This window comes from Pan troglodytes, chromosome 16, assembly GCF_028858775.2.
Source record: "Pan troglodytes isolate AG18354 chromosome 16, NHGRI_mPanTro3-v2.0_pri, whole genome shotgun sequence".
Classification (NCBI taxonomy): Eukaryota; Metazoa; Chordata; class Mammalia; order Primates; family Hominidae; genus Pan; species Pan troglodytes.
In genome coordinates this window covers 75,870,561-75,886,613 of record NC_072414.2, presented here as the reverse complement: position 1 = coordinate 75,886,613, position 16,053 = coordinate 75,870,561, and the positions used below count along the sequence as shown (strand labels likewise).

The 16,053-nt window shown below is 44.0% G+C and overlaps 1 protein-coding gene across 1 annotated transcript; it reads right to left on the bottom strand.

Moving 5' to 3' along the window:
* Positions 1 to 334: 334 nt before the first annotated feature.
* Positions 335 to 14,464, bottom strand: LOC101057883 (actin, cytoplasmic 2-like). The gene is made up of 3 exons (XM_016927297.4): positions 14,259 to 14,464; positions 13,008 to 13,108; positions 335 to 1,897 (listed from the first exon to the last, which is right to left on the bottom strand). The coding sequence occupies exon 3, from the start codon at positions 1,544 to 1,546 to the stop codon at positions 959 to 961; it is 588 nt and encodes a 195-aa protein (XP_016782786.1). The 5' UTR covers positions 1,547 to 1,897; positions 13,008 to 13,108; positions 14,259 to 14,464; the 3' UTR covers positions 335 to 958.
* Between the last annotated feature and the right edge of the window lie 1,589 nt (positions 14,465 to 16,053).

The following is a 16,053-nucleotide window of genomic DNA, read 5'->3' as shown; positions in this document are numbered from 1 at the left end:
CCCTGACAGACGGGCAAGACAGAAATGACAACTGGTGGAGGAGCTCCTGCCGGTCTCTAGACGAATTCTGGAACACTGAGCTCCGACACATTAGTACCCTGCACAGATGGAGAGACTGCAGGTCAGGCAGAATCACCAAGCCACGGACTTCTCTTCCACAAGCATGTTCTCACCTCTGCCATGAAGTGACTGAGCCACATGTACTAAGGGTTTAAATCAGAGATAAGTACAAGGTATTAAATACCAAGGGAACATTTAACTTCAATACAAGGTCAAAATCAGCAACAAATCCTACAATCCAGTGCTGACATCAGATACAAGCTTCAAGGACAAATTTCTTTTCTTTTTTTTTTTTTTTTTTTTTTGAGACGGAGTTTCACTCTTGTTGCCCAGGCTGGAGTGCAATGACGCGATCTCAGCTCACCTCTGCCTCCCAGGTTTAAGTGATTCTCCTGCCTCAGCCTCCCGAGTAGCTGGGATTACAGGCATGTGCCACTATGCTCGGCTAATTTTGTATTTTTAGTAGAGACGGGGTTTCTCCATGTTGGTCAGGCTGGTCTCAAACTCCCGACCTCAGGTGATCTGCCCGCCTGGGCCTCCAAAAGTGCTGGGATTACAGGCATGAGCCACTGCACCCAGCCTGACAAATTTCTTTTCAAAGGCTTATTCCAGTTTCCTAAGGCTAGCATGAGATGTATACGTTTTCCAGGGACAAATTTGTACTTCTGAATTGACTCAGGCAGCACAGGCTACGTATCTCATCACAGTTCATTTAGAAGCATTTGCGGTGAACAGTGGAGGGGCCTGACTGATGGCACTCCCGCTTGCTGATCCACATTGGCTGGAAGGTGGACAGTGAGGCCAGGATGGAGCTGCTGATCCACATGGAATACTTGTGCTCAGAGACTGCCATGATCTTGATCTTCATGGTCCTGGGTGCTGGGGCAGTGATCTCCTTCTACATCCTGTGTGTGATACTTGGGTCCATGGCAATGCTGCCAGACAGCACCACATTGGTGTACAGGTCCTTGCAGATATCCACATCACACTTCATGATGGAGCTCAAGATGGTCTCCTGGATGCAGCAAGATTCCATGCCCAGGAAGGAGGGCTGGGACAGCGCCTCTGGACACCAGAACCACTCATTGCTGATGGTGCCCACCAGGCTGTGGGAGAGCTTGTAGCTCTTCTCCAGGAAGGAAGAGGACACGGCAGTGGCCATCTCCTGCTGCAAGTCCAAGGCAACACAGCATAGCTTTTCCTGGATGTCACGCACAATCCCCCACTTCACTGTGGTGATGAAGCTGTAGCAGGCCCCTCGAGGATCTTCACCACGTAGTCGGCCAGGTCCCGGCCAGCCAGGGCCAAACACAGGATGACTGGGGGAGGGTGGCTGTATCCTTGGAGATGGGCAAGTGTGGGTGACCCCATCGCCTGAGTCCCCCATGGTGCCAATGGCACTGACAGAGGCATGCAGGGACACGGTGACCTGAATGGCCCTGTACTTGACTGGGGTGTTGAAGGCCCCAAACATGATCTGAATCATCTTCTCTCTGTTGGCCTTGGGGCTCGGGGGCCTCGGTCAGCAGCACCAGTTGCTCCTTAGGGGCCACGTGCAGCCCGTTGCGGAAGGTATGGTGCTAGATCTTCCCCATGTGGTCCCAGTTGGTGATGAGGCCTGCTCCATGGGGTGCTTCAGGATCAGGATGCTGCTTGCTCTGGGCCTCATCGCCCACATAGGAGTCCTAGCCCCTGCCCACCATCATGCCCTGGTGCCAGGGGTGCCTGACAATGGAGAGGAACATGACTTGAGGGCATTGTCCCTAGCAAAGGCAGACTTGCACATGGCAAAGCTATTGTCAACAATGAGCAAGGTGATTTCTGCTTCCATTGTGATCTGTCGGGGAAATGATGAGACAATGTCGAGTGTGGTCTGGCACCAGCCAGGGAGAAATTTAAATAATTTTTACCTAAAATTGTAATACATTATTCTATTTTGGTATAAATAAAATGGTTAAATAACATTGTGAGTTTTAATACACTTTTCAGTTTTTCTATATTTTTCAACCACTTCAGCGTTCTGAAAAAAGCAACAATTTAAGAATATATTACAAAGTGCATGGTGCACACATTTTTTTATTTGCCTCAGGAGCCAATATGTTGAGACATGGCATTGTTGATTCAGCTGTGTGGGGCTTAACTACTGGAAAAGAGATTTTTATTTTTACTCTATGAGTTTGAGTGTAGTGTGGAAAATCATCTGCTAAAAGTATCCCCATTTTACAGATGAAGACCCTATTAAGAAAGGCGAAGCAACCGCCCAAGGTCCCCAGCTCTGCTAGGTAGTTACCCTAGAGCTTGTGTTATTGGCCTCCATTCATGATATTTATAGACTTGATTAGCTAATAATCAGGTATTGTTTCTTGTATGTGGCTTTGTCTCTATTGATTGCATCCATTATATGTTAATATTTGCTTCTTACAGAATATTTAATAAGGTTGAAATATGAGTGGAAGGGACTTTATATACCACGGAGATAACTTAATCCATCCTGCAGTTCCCTAAGGAGCCAATAAAGGTGTCTAAGCCATAGAAATTGTTTAATTATATATATATATGTATGTGTATATATATATATATGTATGTGTATATATATATATATATATATATATAGTTTTTTTTTTTTGAGATGGAGTCTCAACTCTTGTCACCCAGGCTGGAGTGCAATGGCACGATCTCGGCTCACTGCAACCTCCGGCTCCCAGGTTCAAGCAATCCTCCTGCCTCAGCCTCCCGAGTAGCTGGGATTACAGGCACCCACCATCATGGCCAGCTAAATTTTTTGTATTTCTGTAGAGACCATGTTGGCCAGGCTGGTCTCGAACTCCTAACCTCAGGTGATCCGCCCACCTTGGCCTCCCAAAGTGCTGGGATTACAGGCGTGAGCCACTGCGCCTGGCCTAGATATGTTTGAAAGAATAACGAGGGGCCAGTATAAAAGATAAACTGGAAACAGAGAAAGCAAGTTTTTTTAGGGTTGCTGGATGAGGGCAAATGCATAATTAAATGACGAATGTGTTCATTAAGGCAGTGGTGGGAAGAACAAAAAGAAGAGGACATAAAAGAGTGATTGAGGTGATTGACAAAAGAAGGGACATAAAAGAGTGATTGACACTTGAGTATCCTTTGAGTTGGGTTGTTCCTAGCCATCCTTTCCGATCTCCCTTCCTAACTTAAGTAGGTTAAGGATTAAGGTTTCTTCCACTCTAGTTCTTGATTCACGTTCACTGGTAAATAACACCACTTTAGACTCTTTCAAAGTGCTATAATATTGATTTATTTGATCCTCTCAAAAGAAGAGTACAGACAACCATTTTAGAATGACTGTTAAGGGTCTTAACTTTAAGGTTCAAAGGGCACACAACTCAGCTGTTCTGCAGTTGAACCCTGTGGGTAACAACACAGACGAACTTCAGTCTGTTTGGCTGATGGGGCTGTGGAGAGAGCAGGACACACGTCTTCATGAAGTTTCAGTCCTGACAGGTTCTCATAAGGTCTCATTTCTTACCTCTCTTTAGGACCATTCTGAGAGAATACATGTAGAGATCTTCAAATCAGGAAGGTCATCACCACTATCTTTCTTGCCATTATCATATCAATCTTCCCCAATAGTAACACAGGACTTCTCTTATAGCATCCAGCTAAACTGGTTTTTCACTTACTGATGCTTCCTAGAGCCTAGGAAAAGCATAGAGGACCTACCTGTCTATCCCTCTGTTCTGGACTGTTGATTCCATAGTTGATTCCTGCCTCCAGGGGAATGCTACAGATGCCTCCCTTCCCAACGAAGCAACAGGGACTAAGCAATTAAGAACAAATTTTCCTCTAAAGTTGTGTCATATCACAGATTATTACCATTATCTGGCCTCTTCAAAAGAGAATGCATTTTCCTCTATATGTAACCATGAATGTATATATGTCCAAATGGATTTGTTCATCTGTGTTGAACTTGGGAGAACCTTTAGTGATCTTCTATGGAATTCCCACATGTGCTTTTATTTGTGGGTTTGAGGTCCCAACGGGAAAAATAGAGAACTGATCACTATCCTGGATCTTCTCACACAAGTATGGGAACATCTGAACACTCACATTAAGAATGTTTGGGGATTTGAGTGGAAAAGGTATTGTTACTGGATAGAGTTGTTGAGGTTCTTGGTGTGTTGAACAAAGAATTGAACAAGGCCAGGCACAGTGACTCACACCTGTAATCCCAGCACTTTGGGAGGCCGAGGTGGGTGGATCATCTGAGGTCAGGAGTTTGAGACCAGCCTGGCCAACACGACGAAACCCCATCTCTACTAAAAATACAAAAATTAGCCAGGGGTGGTGGCGTGTGCCTGTCATCCCAGCTACCCAGGAGGCTGAGGCAGGAGAATCGCTGGAACCTGGGGGGGCAGAGGCTGCGGTGAGCCAAGATCGTGTCACTGCACTCCAGCCCGGGTGACAGAGCAAGACTCCGTCTCAAAAAAAAAATAATAAAAAAAAAAGAATTGAACAAAGTAACAAAAGAAGGGAGCAAGGAAAGAGCGAAAGCACAGGTTTATTAAAGACAATTCGCAGAGTGGGAGTGGGCTCCTGCAAGCAGCTCAAGAGCCTTCTCAATTACGGTTTTTATTAAGCTAAAGGAACCTAGCAACACCCCTTGATGCCCTGTAGAGGCCTCCAATTGGCTACACCGTGAAGGATTGGCTGAAACCGAGACCCGACCAGCAGTCAATCAGGGGCTGAAGTGGCTTGTTATCATGGGAGTGAGGATGTGGCCTATATGCTGCACCTGCTGCTCTCCTGCCAAATGATAACAACCCTATGTTTAAAAACAGCTGGCCAGGTGCGGTGGCTCACACCTGTAATCCCAACACTTTGGGAGGCCAAGGCAGGTGGATCATGAGGTCAGGAGTTCAAGATCAATCTGGCCAACATAGTGAAAGCCTGTCACTACTAAAAATACAAAAATTAGCCGGGTGTGGTGACGGGCACCTGTAAAGCTACTCAGGAGGCTAAGGCAGGAGAACTGCTTGAACCCGGGAGGCATCAGCCACCGTGCCTGGCCAGGAGCTTGATAGATTCTAACATGCAAATAAAAGAGCAAAGGGCCAAGAGTGGCCAAGACACTCTTGAAGAGTAAGGTGGGAGGATTTATTCTATCAACTATCTAGTCTTATTGAAACAGCCTCGTTTTCTGGAGTAACACTCAAGGTTCGTTGTCCCACGGCCACGGAGAACAAGAACAAGGACACACAAAGAATGAGGTTAAGAGTGGAAGTTTAATAGGCGAAAGAAAGAGAAGAGCTCTCTGCTGCAGAGAGGGGTCCTGGTAAAATAGGTTCCAGTTCTGCGGTGAAATGCAGAGGGTTTTATAGATGAGCTGGTGAATAGGCGGTGTCTGATTTGCCTAGGGTGCAAAAAACTGGTTATATCAGGTGTGCCATTTGCATAGGGCACGAATTTCTGGTAGCCCCCACTCTAATCTTCTATTATGCTGGCTGGTTCTCTGCCTGAGCTGTGCCATGTTGCCCATTTATCTATTACTGTACACATGGTAACAAAAAAAGGGAAGATGAAACCTCCAGGGTGGACATGCCTGGTCCCCAGGTAGCCCTTTTCTATTGGCACAGCTGTCGGCATTCCCCCAGCAAGCCTCTAGCTTCCTTATTTATGTTTGCAGCTTGATTTGTCAGGCTGCTCTTTGTTAGGAAAAAAATGATTCTTGGCTGGGCGCGGTGGCTCACGCCTGTAATCCCAGAACTTTGGGAGGCCAAGGCAAGCGGATCACAAGGTCAGGAGATCGAGACCATCCTGGCTAACAAGGAGAAACCCCATCTCTACTAAAAATACAAAAATTAGTCAGGCGTGGTGGTGGGCGCCTGTAGTCCCAGCTACTCGGGAGGCTGAGGCAGGAGAATGGCGTGAACCCGGCAGGCGGAGCTTGCAGTGAGCCAAGATTGCGCCACTGCACTCCAGCCTGGGCGACAGAGCGAGACTCCGTCTCAAAAAAAAAAAAAAAAAAAAGATTCTTGGGCTTTTTGTTAGACTGGAAGCTCTGCTGAAGACTCTGTTGACCTCACTATCTGCCTAAGTAATTTCTTTCTACCTCCTGTATCATTATGACAAAGCTATAGTAATTACGATACCTGGTATTGGTTCAAAATTAAACAAAATGATTGACAGAACAAATTAGAGGTCCTAGAAACAGACCCACACATATGCAAGCTTGATATGACAGAGGGGGCATTGGAGATCAGAGGGGAAAGGAATAGTCATTTAATGACTAGATCTGGGACTATTGATTATCAAATCAAAGTGAAAAATAAAACTGGGTCCCTATCTCACACCACATAAAGGTCCCTATCTCACATCACACAAAATTCTATAGATAATTAAAACTAAATTTAAAAAAATAATATCTCCTAGAGAAGGTTTTTTTTTTTTTTTTGATTAGAGGTGCCTGCCACCACGCCCGGCTAATTTTTGTATTTTTAGTAGAGACGGTGTTTCACCATCTTGGCCAGGCTGGTCTCGAACTCCTGACCTTAAGTGATCCACCTACCTTGGCCTCCCAAAGTGCTGGGATTACAGGTGTGAGCCACCGCACCTGGCCTAATTTTTGTATGTGGACTATCATGTTCTTATAAAACTATGCTTTCCTTGGTGTTTTTATTAACCTCTTTATTTGAGAAAATGAAACATACTCTGTTACCTTTTTTGGTGATGATCATCTAGCTTCTTAATCTTAACTATTTGTTAACTGGAATCTACTTTTTGTTTCAATGCATTTGCTGACCCTCTGGAATCCTGCTCAAATGAGGATCCATTATTTCCTAGGCTTTCTGCAAAGATAACATCCTGGAATTTCTTTTCATTGCATTCCTAGGTTGGGTCCTTTTTACTAGCTCACATGTTTCATTCTCTCCAATGCATATCCTTAAATTTTTTTTCAGAAAAATATAGAAGTGAAATAAATGTGAGTTCTTGCATCTCTGAAATATCTATTTTACTCTTTCATGTATTTGTCTGGTATAGAATTATAGATTCAAACAACTTTCTGTTCCGACTTTGAAGGTACTGCTTCAATATTTTCTTGTGTACCTTTTTGCTGATGACAAAACAGATGCCAATCCAATTCTCATTCTTGTTTAGGTAACCTCTGTTTTCCTTCTCTGGAAACTTTTAGGCTCTTCCTTTAATCTTTATTATTCCAAAATCTTGAAGGATTTGTCATAGGCATTTGAACCCAACTCCATCTTGAATAGGTGCTGAGACCTACTGGGCTGCACTTCCAGGAGGTTATGCATTGTAAATCACAGGATGAGATAGGAGGTCAGCAAAGATACTGGTCATAAAGACCTTGCTGATAAAACAGGTTGCAGGAAAGAAGCTGACTGAAACCCACCAAAACCAAGATGGTGACAAGTCACCTCTGGTCGTCCTCACGGTTCATTACACACTAATTATAATATATTAGCACGCTTGGAGACACTCCCACCAGCACCATGACAGTTTACAAATATCATGCCAATGTCAGGGAGACCCTATATGGTCTAAAAGGGGGAGGAACGCTTAGTTCCGGGAAACTAACTTTCTAAAGTTAGTTTTAGTACTTTCTAAAGTACTAAATTCCTTTCCTGGAAAACTTGTGAATAATCTACCCCTTGTTTAGCATATAATGAAGACGTAACTATAAGTATCCTTAGTGGGGCAGCCCAAGCTGCTGCTCTGCCTCTGGAGTAGCCAACTTTTATTCCTCTGCTTCTTAAAAAACTCGCTTTCACTTTACTCTATGGACTGGTCCCGAATTCTTTCTTGTGCAAGATCCAAGAACCCACTCTTGGGGTCTGGATCGGGACTGCTTTCCGGGAACAGGTTTCTGTGTATGTATGTGTGTGTGTGTGTTTAAATTTGCTGTGTGTACAGATATGTGTGTATATATATGTGTTTAAAATTTACTGTGCTTGGTACATTTTCAATATAAAAACATGTATCTCTAAGTTACCTGAACTATTTGTTCTCCTAGTATTTCTTTGCTTCAATTTTTTTCCTGATTTTTTTTCTTAACTTCTATCAGGTAGTTAGTAGATATCCTAGGCTAACATAATTTTTTCCAATTATCTTTTGGGGAAGGATGTTTTTGTTTGTTATCCCAATACTATTAAATTTTTATTTTGACAATCGTTTTTAATTTCTAAGAGTTCTCTTATTTGCATTGTTCCTTTTCCATAGCAGCCTATTCTTGACTTATGATGCAATATCCTCAAATCTCTTCACAGATACTAATTTTTTTAGTATACATAGATACATAAATTTTTTTCCAAAGTTTTCTCTGTTTCTTGTATAAATTGTAATCCATGGGAACAGCTCTCTTTTTTCAATAACGCCCTTTTCTTACTTGCTGTTAGTTTTCTTCAAATGTCTAGTAAATCCGGGTTGAACATTTAAGAAGATTTGCATAAAAACAAAGGACTAGGGCCAGGCGCAATGGCTCATGCCTGTAATCTTAACACTTTGAGAGACCCAGTCAGGAGGATTGCTTGAGGCCAGGAGTTTGAGACCAGCCTGGCCAACATAGTGAGACCTCGTCTCAACAAATAAATTAGCTGGGGCCAGGCACAGTGGCTCATGCCTGTAATCCCAACACTTTGGGAGGCTGAGGTGGGTGGATGACCTGAGGTCAGGAGTTTGAGACCAGCTTGGCCAACATGGTGAAATCCTGTCTCTACTAAAAAAAAATACAAAAATCAGCTGGGTGTGATGGCATGTGCCTGCAATCCCAGCTACTCAGGAGACTGAGACAGGAGAATCGCTTGAACCCGGGAGGCAGAGGTTGCAGTGAGCCGAGACTGTGCCACTGCACTCCAGCCTGGGTGACAGAGGGAGTCTTTGTCTTAAAAAAAAAAAAAAAAAAAAAAGGCTGGGCGCGGTGGCTCACGCCTGTAATTCCAGCACTTTGGGAGGCTGAGGCGGGCGGATCATGAGGTCAGGAGATCGAGACCATCCTGGCTAACGCGGTGAAACCCCGTCTCTACTAAAAATACAAAAAATTAGCCGGGCGCGGTGGTGGGCGCCTGTAGTCCCAGCTACTCAGGAGGCTGAGGCAGGAGAATGGCGTGAACCTGGGAGGTGGAGCTTGCAGTGAGCCGAGATCGCGCCACTGCACTGCAGCCCAGGCGACAGAGTGAGACTCCGTCTCAAAAAAAAAAAAAAAAAAAATAGAAAAAAAAATTAGCTGGGCATGGTGGTACGCACCTGTAGCCCCAGCTACTCAGCAGGCTGAGGCAGGAGGATTGCTCGAGCCCAGGAGTTTGAGGCTGCAGTGAGCTATGATCATGCTACTGCGTTCTAGCCTGGGTGACAGAACGAAACCCTGTCCCTAAAAATAAATAAATAAATGACTAGGTAGCTGCTGGAGTTTCATCTGCTGCTGCGGGTTCAATTTTCATAGCTGACTTCTCTCTGGAATAGGAGGGATAATGTGAACTTTGTACATATATGGTGGATGTGTCAACTGGGACGCTTCTTTTTAGGGTACACAGGCAGAAGGCAGAAAGGAGGGCCCTTCCGACTGCCAAAATGAGAAGAGCTTACCTACACTGGAAACTGGATTGTTCCCGAGGCAGATCATTTTCTTTAGGGAAGAGTGACTCCTTCAATTTTGGTTTTTAGTTTAGTTTTCCTTTAGTGACTGCTGCAGCTAGCCACTTTATATATAAGATTGGAGTAGGGAGAGTCACAGCATCAACTGGCACAAAGTGGTTTGTTTGATAGACTGTCTTTCAATTACCCCTTTGATATCAGTCCTATTTCCACTCTCCTTCTGCTCTTAGTCTGGAGCCTCTTAAAGGCATTCTTGGGAAAGAAGATTTCACATTTGCTAAATTCTCATTTGCACACGTTCCAGGCGATACTTTTCTTTAGTCTATCTGCTAATAAGTTCCCACCCCATTGCTACTGTGGGAAAAACAATCAGCCCAGGATCCAGTTAAGAATCCCAGTGCAGGCCGGATGCGGTGGCTTATGCCTGTAATCCCAGCACTTTGGGAGGCCAAGGCGGGCAGATAACTTGAGGCCAGGAGTTCAAGACCAGCCTGGCCAACATGGCGAAACCCCATCTCTACTAAAAATACAAAAAATTTGTCAGGGATGGTGGTGCACGCCTGTAGTCCCAGACACTCAGGAGGCTGAGGCAGGAGAATCGCTTGAACCCAGGAGGCAGAGGTTGCAGTGAGGTGAAATCGCACCACTGCACTCCAGCCTGGGTGACAAAGACTCCTGTCTCAAAAAAAAAAAAAAAAAAAATACCAATGTAGGCCAGGTGTGGTGGCTCATGCCTGTAATCCCAGTACTTTGGGAGGCTGAGGTAGGAGGATTGCTTGAGCCCAGGAGTTTGAGACCAGTCTCGACAACATAGTGAGACCCACCCCCGCATCTCCACAAAAAACATAAAAAATAAAATCAGCCTGGTGTGGTGGTGCACATCTGTGGTCCTAGCTGCTCAGGAGGCTGAGGTGGGAGGGTCACTTGAACCAGAGAGGTTGAGGCTGCAGTGTACTATGATCATGCCACTGCACTCCAGCCTGGGTGACAGAGACCCTGTCTCAATACAAAAGAATCCCAGGGCACATCTCAGACAGCAGAGGGATAGGGTACCTCCAGAAATAACTCTGATCAATAGTCTTCATAACAGGTTAATTTGTATGTTAAAGTTACTGATGGTCTGTGTTAAAAATGATTTAACTCCTTCCCTGTGTTATAAATGAATGGTCATCTAGTTACCCAAAGTTCCAAGTAGATTTTCCTTCCACAGGAAAATGAATCCATTAAGATTTTCAAATACTAGGCTGGGCGCAGTGGCTCACGCCTGTAATCCCAGCACTTTGGGAGGCTGAGGCGGGCGGATCATGAGGTCAGGAGATTGAGACCATCCTGGCTAACAGGGTGAAACCCTGTCTCTACTAAAAATACAAAAAAATTAGCCAGGCGTGGTGGCGGGCGCCTGTAGTCCCAGCTACTTGGGAGACTGAGGCAGGAGAATGGCGTGAACCCGGGAGACAGAGTTTGCAGTGAGCCGAGATCACGCCACTGCACTCCAGCCTGGGTGAAAGACCGAGACCCTGTCTCAAAAAAAAAAAAAAGTTCAAATACTAATATTTGTCAACTAAAAATTAAATTTAAAAAAGATGTTCATATATTCCAAATCTCCTCTCCCTTCTAGTTATATTTATTGATAACTTATTTCATTTGTATTCTAGAAGTTTCACGCCTTTCTTGTCAAATTGGTTAATTTAAATCAACGTATCAAAATAAAATATCTAAATACTACAAATCTTGAGCTTCTTAACCTAAAAATGCTGAAGGCTGGACCTCATCTTTTGGGAGATAAACTACCTGCTCTGTTGGGCACTGGTTTGAGAGGTCTGCCTGGCATTCACTAGCCAAACATGTTATGTCAGAGATATGACGTGTGCGCTTATTATGTGCCTGTCAGAGACAGTGGGGTTCTATGGAATATTACATGACTATTACAAGTGAATAGCAATATTAAAAAAAGTTTTAAAAATAATGTTGAATGAATAAACAAGTGAATAAAATTGTTCACGTATAAAATGAACAGATGAACCTTAAAGTAGTTGGTGTTAATGGTGTTGTGGGTAGAAAATTTTATAATACTTTAATTCTGATTTAGTAACAAAGGAGTATTTTTACACAAAAGGAAAACCCTACAAACCAGCAAGTCTTCTTGGAAAGATAAGAAAAACTTATGCCAGGTGTGGTGGCTCACGCCTGTAATCCCAGCACTTTGGGAGGCCGAGACGGGTGGATCACTTGACATCAGGAGTTCAAGACCAGCCTGACCAACACAGAGAAACTCCGTCTCTACTAAAAATGCAAAATTAGCTGGGTGTGGTGGCGCGCACCTGTAATCCCAGGACTCAGGAAGACTGAGGCAGAAGAATCGCTTGAACTCGGGAGGCCGAGGTTGCAGTGAGCCAAGATCGTGCCATGCACTCCGGCCTGGGCAACAAGAGCAAAAGTCCGTCTCAAAAAAGAAAAAGAAAAAGAAAAGAAAAACTTACATTATAATGATTATAATGAAGATAAAAAACTTCCTTAGAATTCCAATAGAAAAAATGAATCATTTAGAATTCAACTTTTACTAAACACATACAGATTCCAGCTTTCTCATCCATTAAGTGAATCCCTACACAGTAAATACCATCTAGAAGGAAAGCCACAGAATACATAGTTCAGGAGCGGCTGGGCGCGGTGGCTCACGCCTGTAATCCCAGCACTTTGGGAGGCTGAGGCGGGCAGCTCACGTGATCAGGAGATTGAGGCCATCCTGGCTAAGACGGTGAAACCCCGTCTCTACTAAAAATACAAAAACAAAATTAGCTGGGCGTGGTGGCGGGTGCCTGTAGTCCCAGCTACTTAGGAGGCTGAGGCAGGAGAATGGTGTGAACACAGGAGGCAGATCTTGCAGTGATCTGAGATCATGCCACTGCTTTCCAGCCTGGGAGACAGAGCAAGACTCCGCCTCAAAAAAAAAAAAAAAAAAAAAAGAATACATACTCCAGGACCTCCATTTTACAGTCAGGATGACTCAGCCTCATATAGAAACCTCACTCCATAATCTTCTGCAAAATTAGCACCAAATTCAGGCAGATCAGGTTTTTGTTGCTAGGGAGAATAGTTGCCAGAGAAACACACTAGAGGGTAAACACCAATAGATATATAAAAAGTATCAACGTCAATCACTCTGTATTTATTACTTTCACCTGCATTTCTAACCCATCTGTCATGGTCTATTATTATTACCCCCCTTTTATTTCTCATAAGACTCTCAGGCCCCACGAAGAATGCTAATAACAAAATTGTACATCTTAGTTAGCTTAGACTGCTATAACAAAGTACCATGTACTGGGTGTCTTAAACGACAGACATTTATTTCTCACCGTTCTGGAGGCTGAGAAGTTCAAGATCAAGGTGCTGGCAGATGTGGTTCCTGGTGAGGGTCCTCTTCCCAGTTTGCTGATGGCCTCCTTCTTGCTGTGTGCTTGCATGGCAGGGAGAGAGAGAGAGAAGCAAGTTCTCTGGTGTCTCTTAATGGCACTAAAACTATTATGAGACCCCACCTTTATGATCTCATCTAAACATAATGACCTCCCAAAGGTTTCATCTTCATATACCATCATACTGGGGGTTAGGGCTTCGACACATGAATTTGGGGGGTCACAATTCATTGCATAGCATTGTACCTATTCAGCAGTATCCCTTTGAGAGTTATGTCCCAGCACTGTGTCATGTTTTTATATGCAGAGGTTGACTTAGTCCTCATTATATAGCTGAGGGAACTGGGTCTAGTTCATTAACTACACTAAGGTTATAATCAGTAAGTTGTCACAGAGCTAGGATTTGAGCCCAGGCAGTCTGACTGTAAATCCCCAAATCCTAATTCCCTCCCTATATTGTCTCAACCACAGGAAAAATCACTTTGAAACCTGATTAACTGAGTTCAGGAGTTGTCACACTTTTATGGACTGGGTATAGAAGTACTCCAAACATTAATTAAACTGATTCTTTTGATAACTGCTTATAAGAAGATAAACCAGACAGACAATAAACGTTCACAATAGAAAGAGCTAAAAACAAAACTTTGGAGAATATGGACAGCCAGTTTGAAAGGAGGAATTTCTTGAATGCTGATCACATGAGACATGACTCGTCAGAAGCAACCACAGGTGTTAACTGATCAAACTGGCTAAGGATTTAAAAAGTTCCAATGAGGGCCTAGGGAAGTGGCATTGTCCAACACTGCTGGTAAATATGTATTTGCACTTCTTCTGAAGAGGAAATTTGAAAATAGGTATGTAAAGTTTCAAAAAAATTTATTCTTTTAACTAAATAAGTTAAACCTGGGTACTAATTCTAAGGAAGTCAAGATGTATGCAAAATTGTATGTACAAGGCTAGTCATTATATTACTTCAAAAATAGATTTATATATATTCTGATTATTAAAAACATGCTACTTATAAAAGAGTCAAGAAGACACAGAGATGTCCATAGAAAAAAAAACAAAGAACTTAGGATTTTATCTCTTAGAACCTGCCATTGTTACAACTGGACCCCCCTACCCCTTAGTCACGTATATATATCTAATTTGAATTTTTATAACTCATTGGTTTTAAAAATGCACTTCTCTTACCTAGTTATTGATGCTCAAAATACAAACACATGCTTCCATCTTTTTTATTTTTGAGATGGAGTCTCACTCTTGTTGCCCAGGCTGGAGTGCAATGGTGTGATCTCAGCTCACCGCAACCTCTGCCTCCTGGGTTCAAGCAGTTTTCCTGCCTCGGCCTCCCAAGTAGCTGGGATTACAGGCGTGCGCCACCATGCCTGGCTAATTTTCTGTATTTTTAGTAGGGATGGGATTTCTCCATGTTGGCCAGGCTGGTCTCAAACTCCCGACCTCAAGTGATCTGCCCACCTTGGCCTCCCAAAGTGCTGGGATTACAGGTGTGAGCCACCGTGCGCGGCCTTTTTTTTTTTTTTTTGAGAGGGAGTCTTGCTCTGTCACCCAGGCTGGAGTGCAATGGCGTGATCTCGGCTCACTGCAACCTCTGCCTCCCGGGTTCAAGCGAGTCTCCTGTCTCAGCCTCCTAAGTAGCTAGGATTACAGATGCACAACACCACACCCGGCTAATTTTTTGTATTTTTAGTAGAGACCGGGTTTCACCATGTTCCCTAGGGTGGTCTCGAACTTCTGAGCTCAGGCAATCCACCTGCCTTGGCCTCCCAAAGTGCTAGGATTACAGGTGTGAGCCACTGTGCCCAGCTGCTTGCATCATTTTATTTATTTTATTTATTTTTTTGAGACAGAGTTTCACTTTTGTTGCCCAGGCTGGAGTGCAATGGCACAATGTCGGCTCACCACAACCTCTGCCTCCTGGGTTCAAGCAATTCTCCTGCCTCAGCCTCCTGAGTAGCTGGGATTACAGGCATGCGTCACCACCCCTGGCTAATTTTGTATTTTTAATAGAGATGGCGTTTCTCCATGTTGGTCAGGCTGGTCTCGAACTCCTGACCTCTGGTGATCCACCTGCCTCGGCCTCCCAAAGTGCTGGGATTACAGGTGTAAGCCTCCGCGCCCGGCCTGCTTGCATCATTTTAAATGAATGCCTCGTATTCTACTGTATGAATAGACCATAATTTAATCAGTGAACTCTTTTTTTTTTTTTTTTTTTTTGAGACAGTCTCACTCTGACACCCAGGCTGGAGCGCAGTGGTGCGATCTAGGCTCACTGCAACCTCCACCTCCCGGGTTCAAGCATTCTCCCTGCCTCAGCCTCCCGAGTAGCTGGGATTACAGGCGCCCAACACCACACCTGGCTAATTTTTGTATTTTTAGTAGAGATGGGGTTTCACCATCTTGGCCAGGCTGGTCTTGAACTCCTGAGCTCAGGCAATCTGCCCTACCTCAGCCTCCCAAAGTGCTGGGATTACAGGCGTGAGCCACCACGCCTGGCTAATTTTTGTATTTTTAGTAGAGATGGGGTTTCACCATGTTGGCCAGGCTGGTCTTGAACTCCTGAGCTCAGGCAATCTGCCCTACCTCGGCCTCCCAAAGTGCTGAGATTACAGGTGTGAGCCACAGCGCCCAACTAGTGAATGCTTGATGAGCTTGTTTTTGCCTTGTTAAAATTGAAAACATGATTTATCATCTCACCCTCCTAAGTTTCATTAAAATCATACTTAAGAAATAAAAAGAGACATAAAGATATAAATAAGAGAATGGGAAAAGAAACATAAAGATCTAAACAAGAGAATGGGGAAAAGATCATTAGTAGATCAGAGATTTCAAAGAAATTTTGGAAGATAGCTGATGAAGGAATGATACTGATGGGGGGTGGGGAAGCAGAAGAAACTGCAGAGGGTGGAAGATATACCCCAGGAAAAAAACAATTCACACTACGGAATGCTAGAAGGGTCCAGAACCA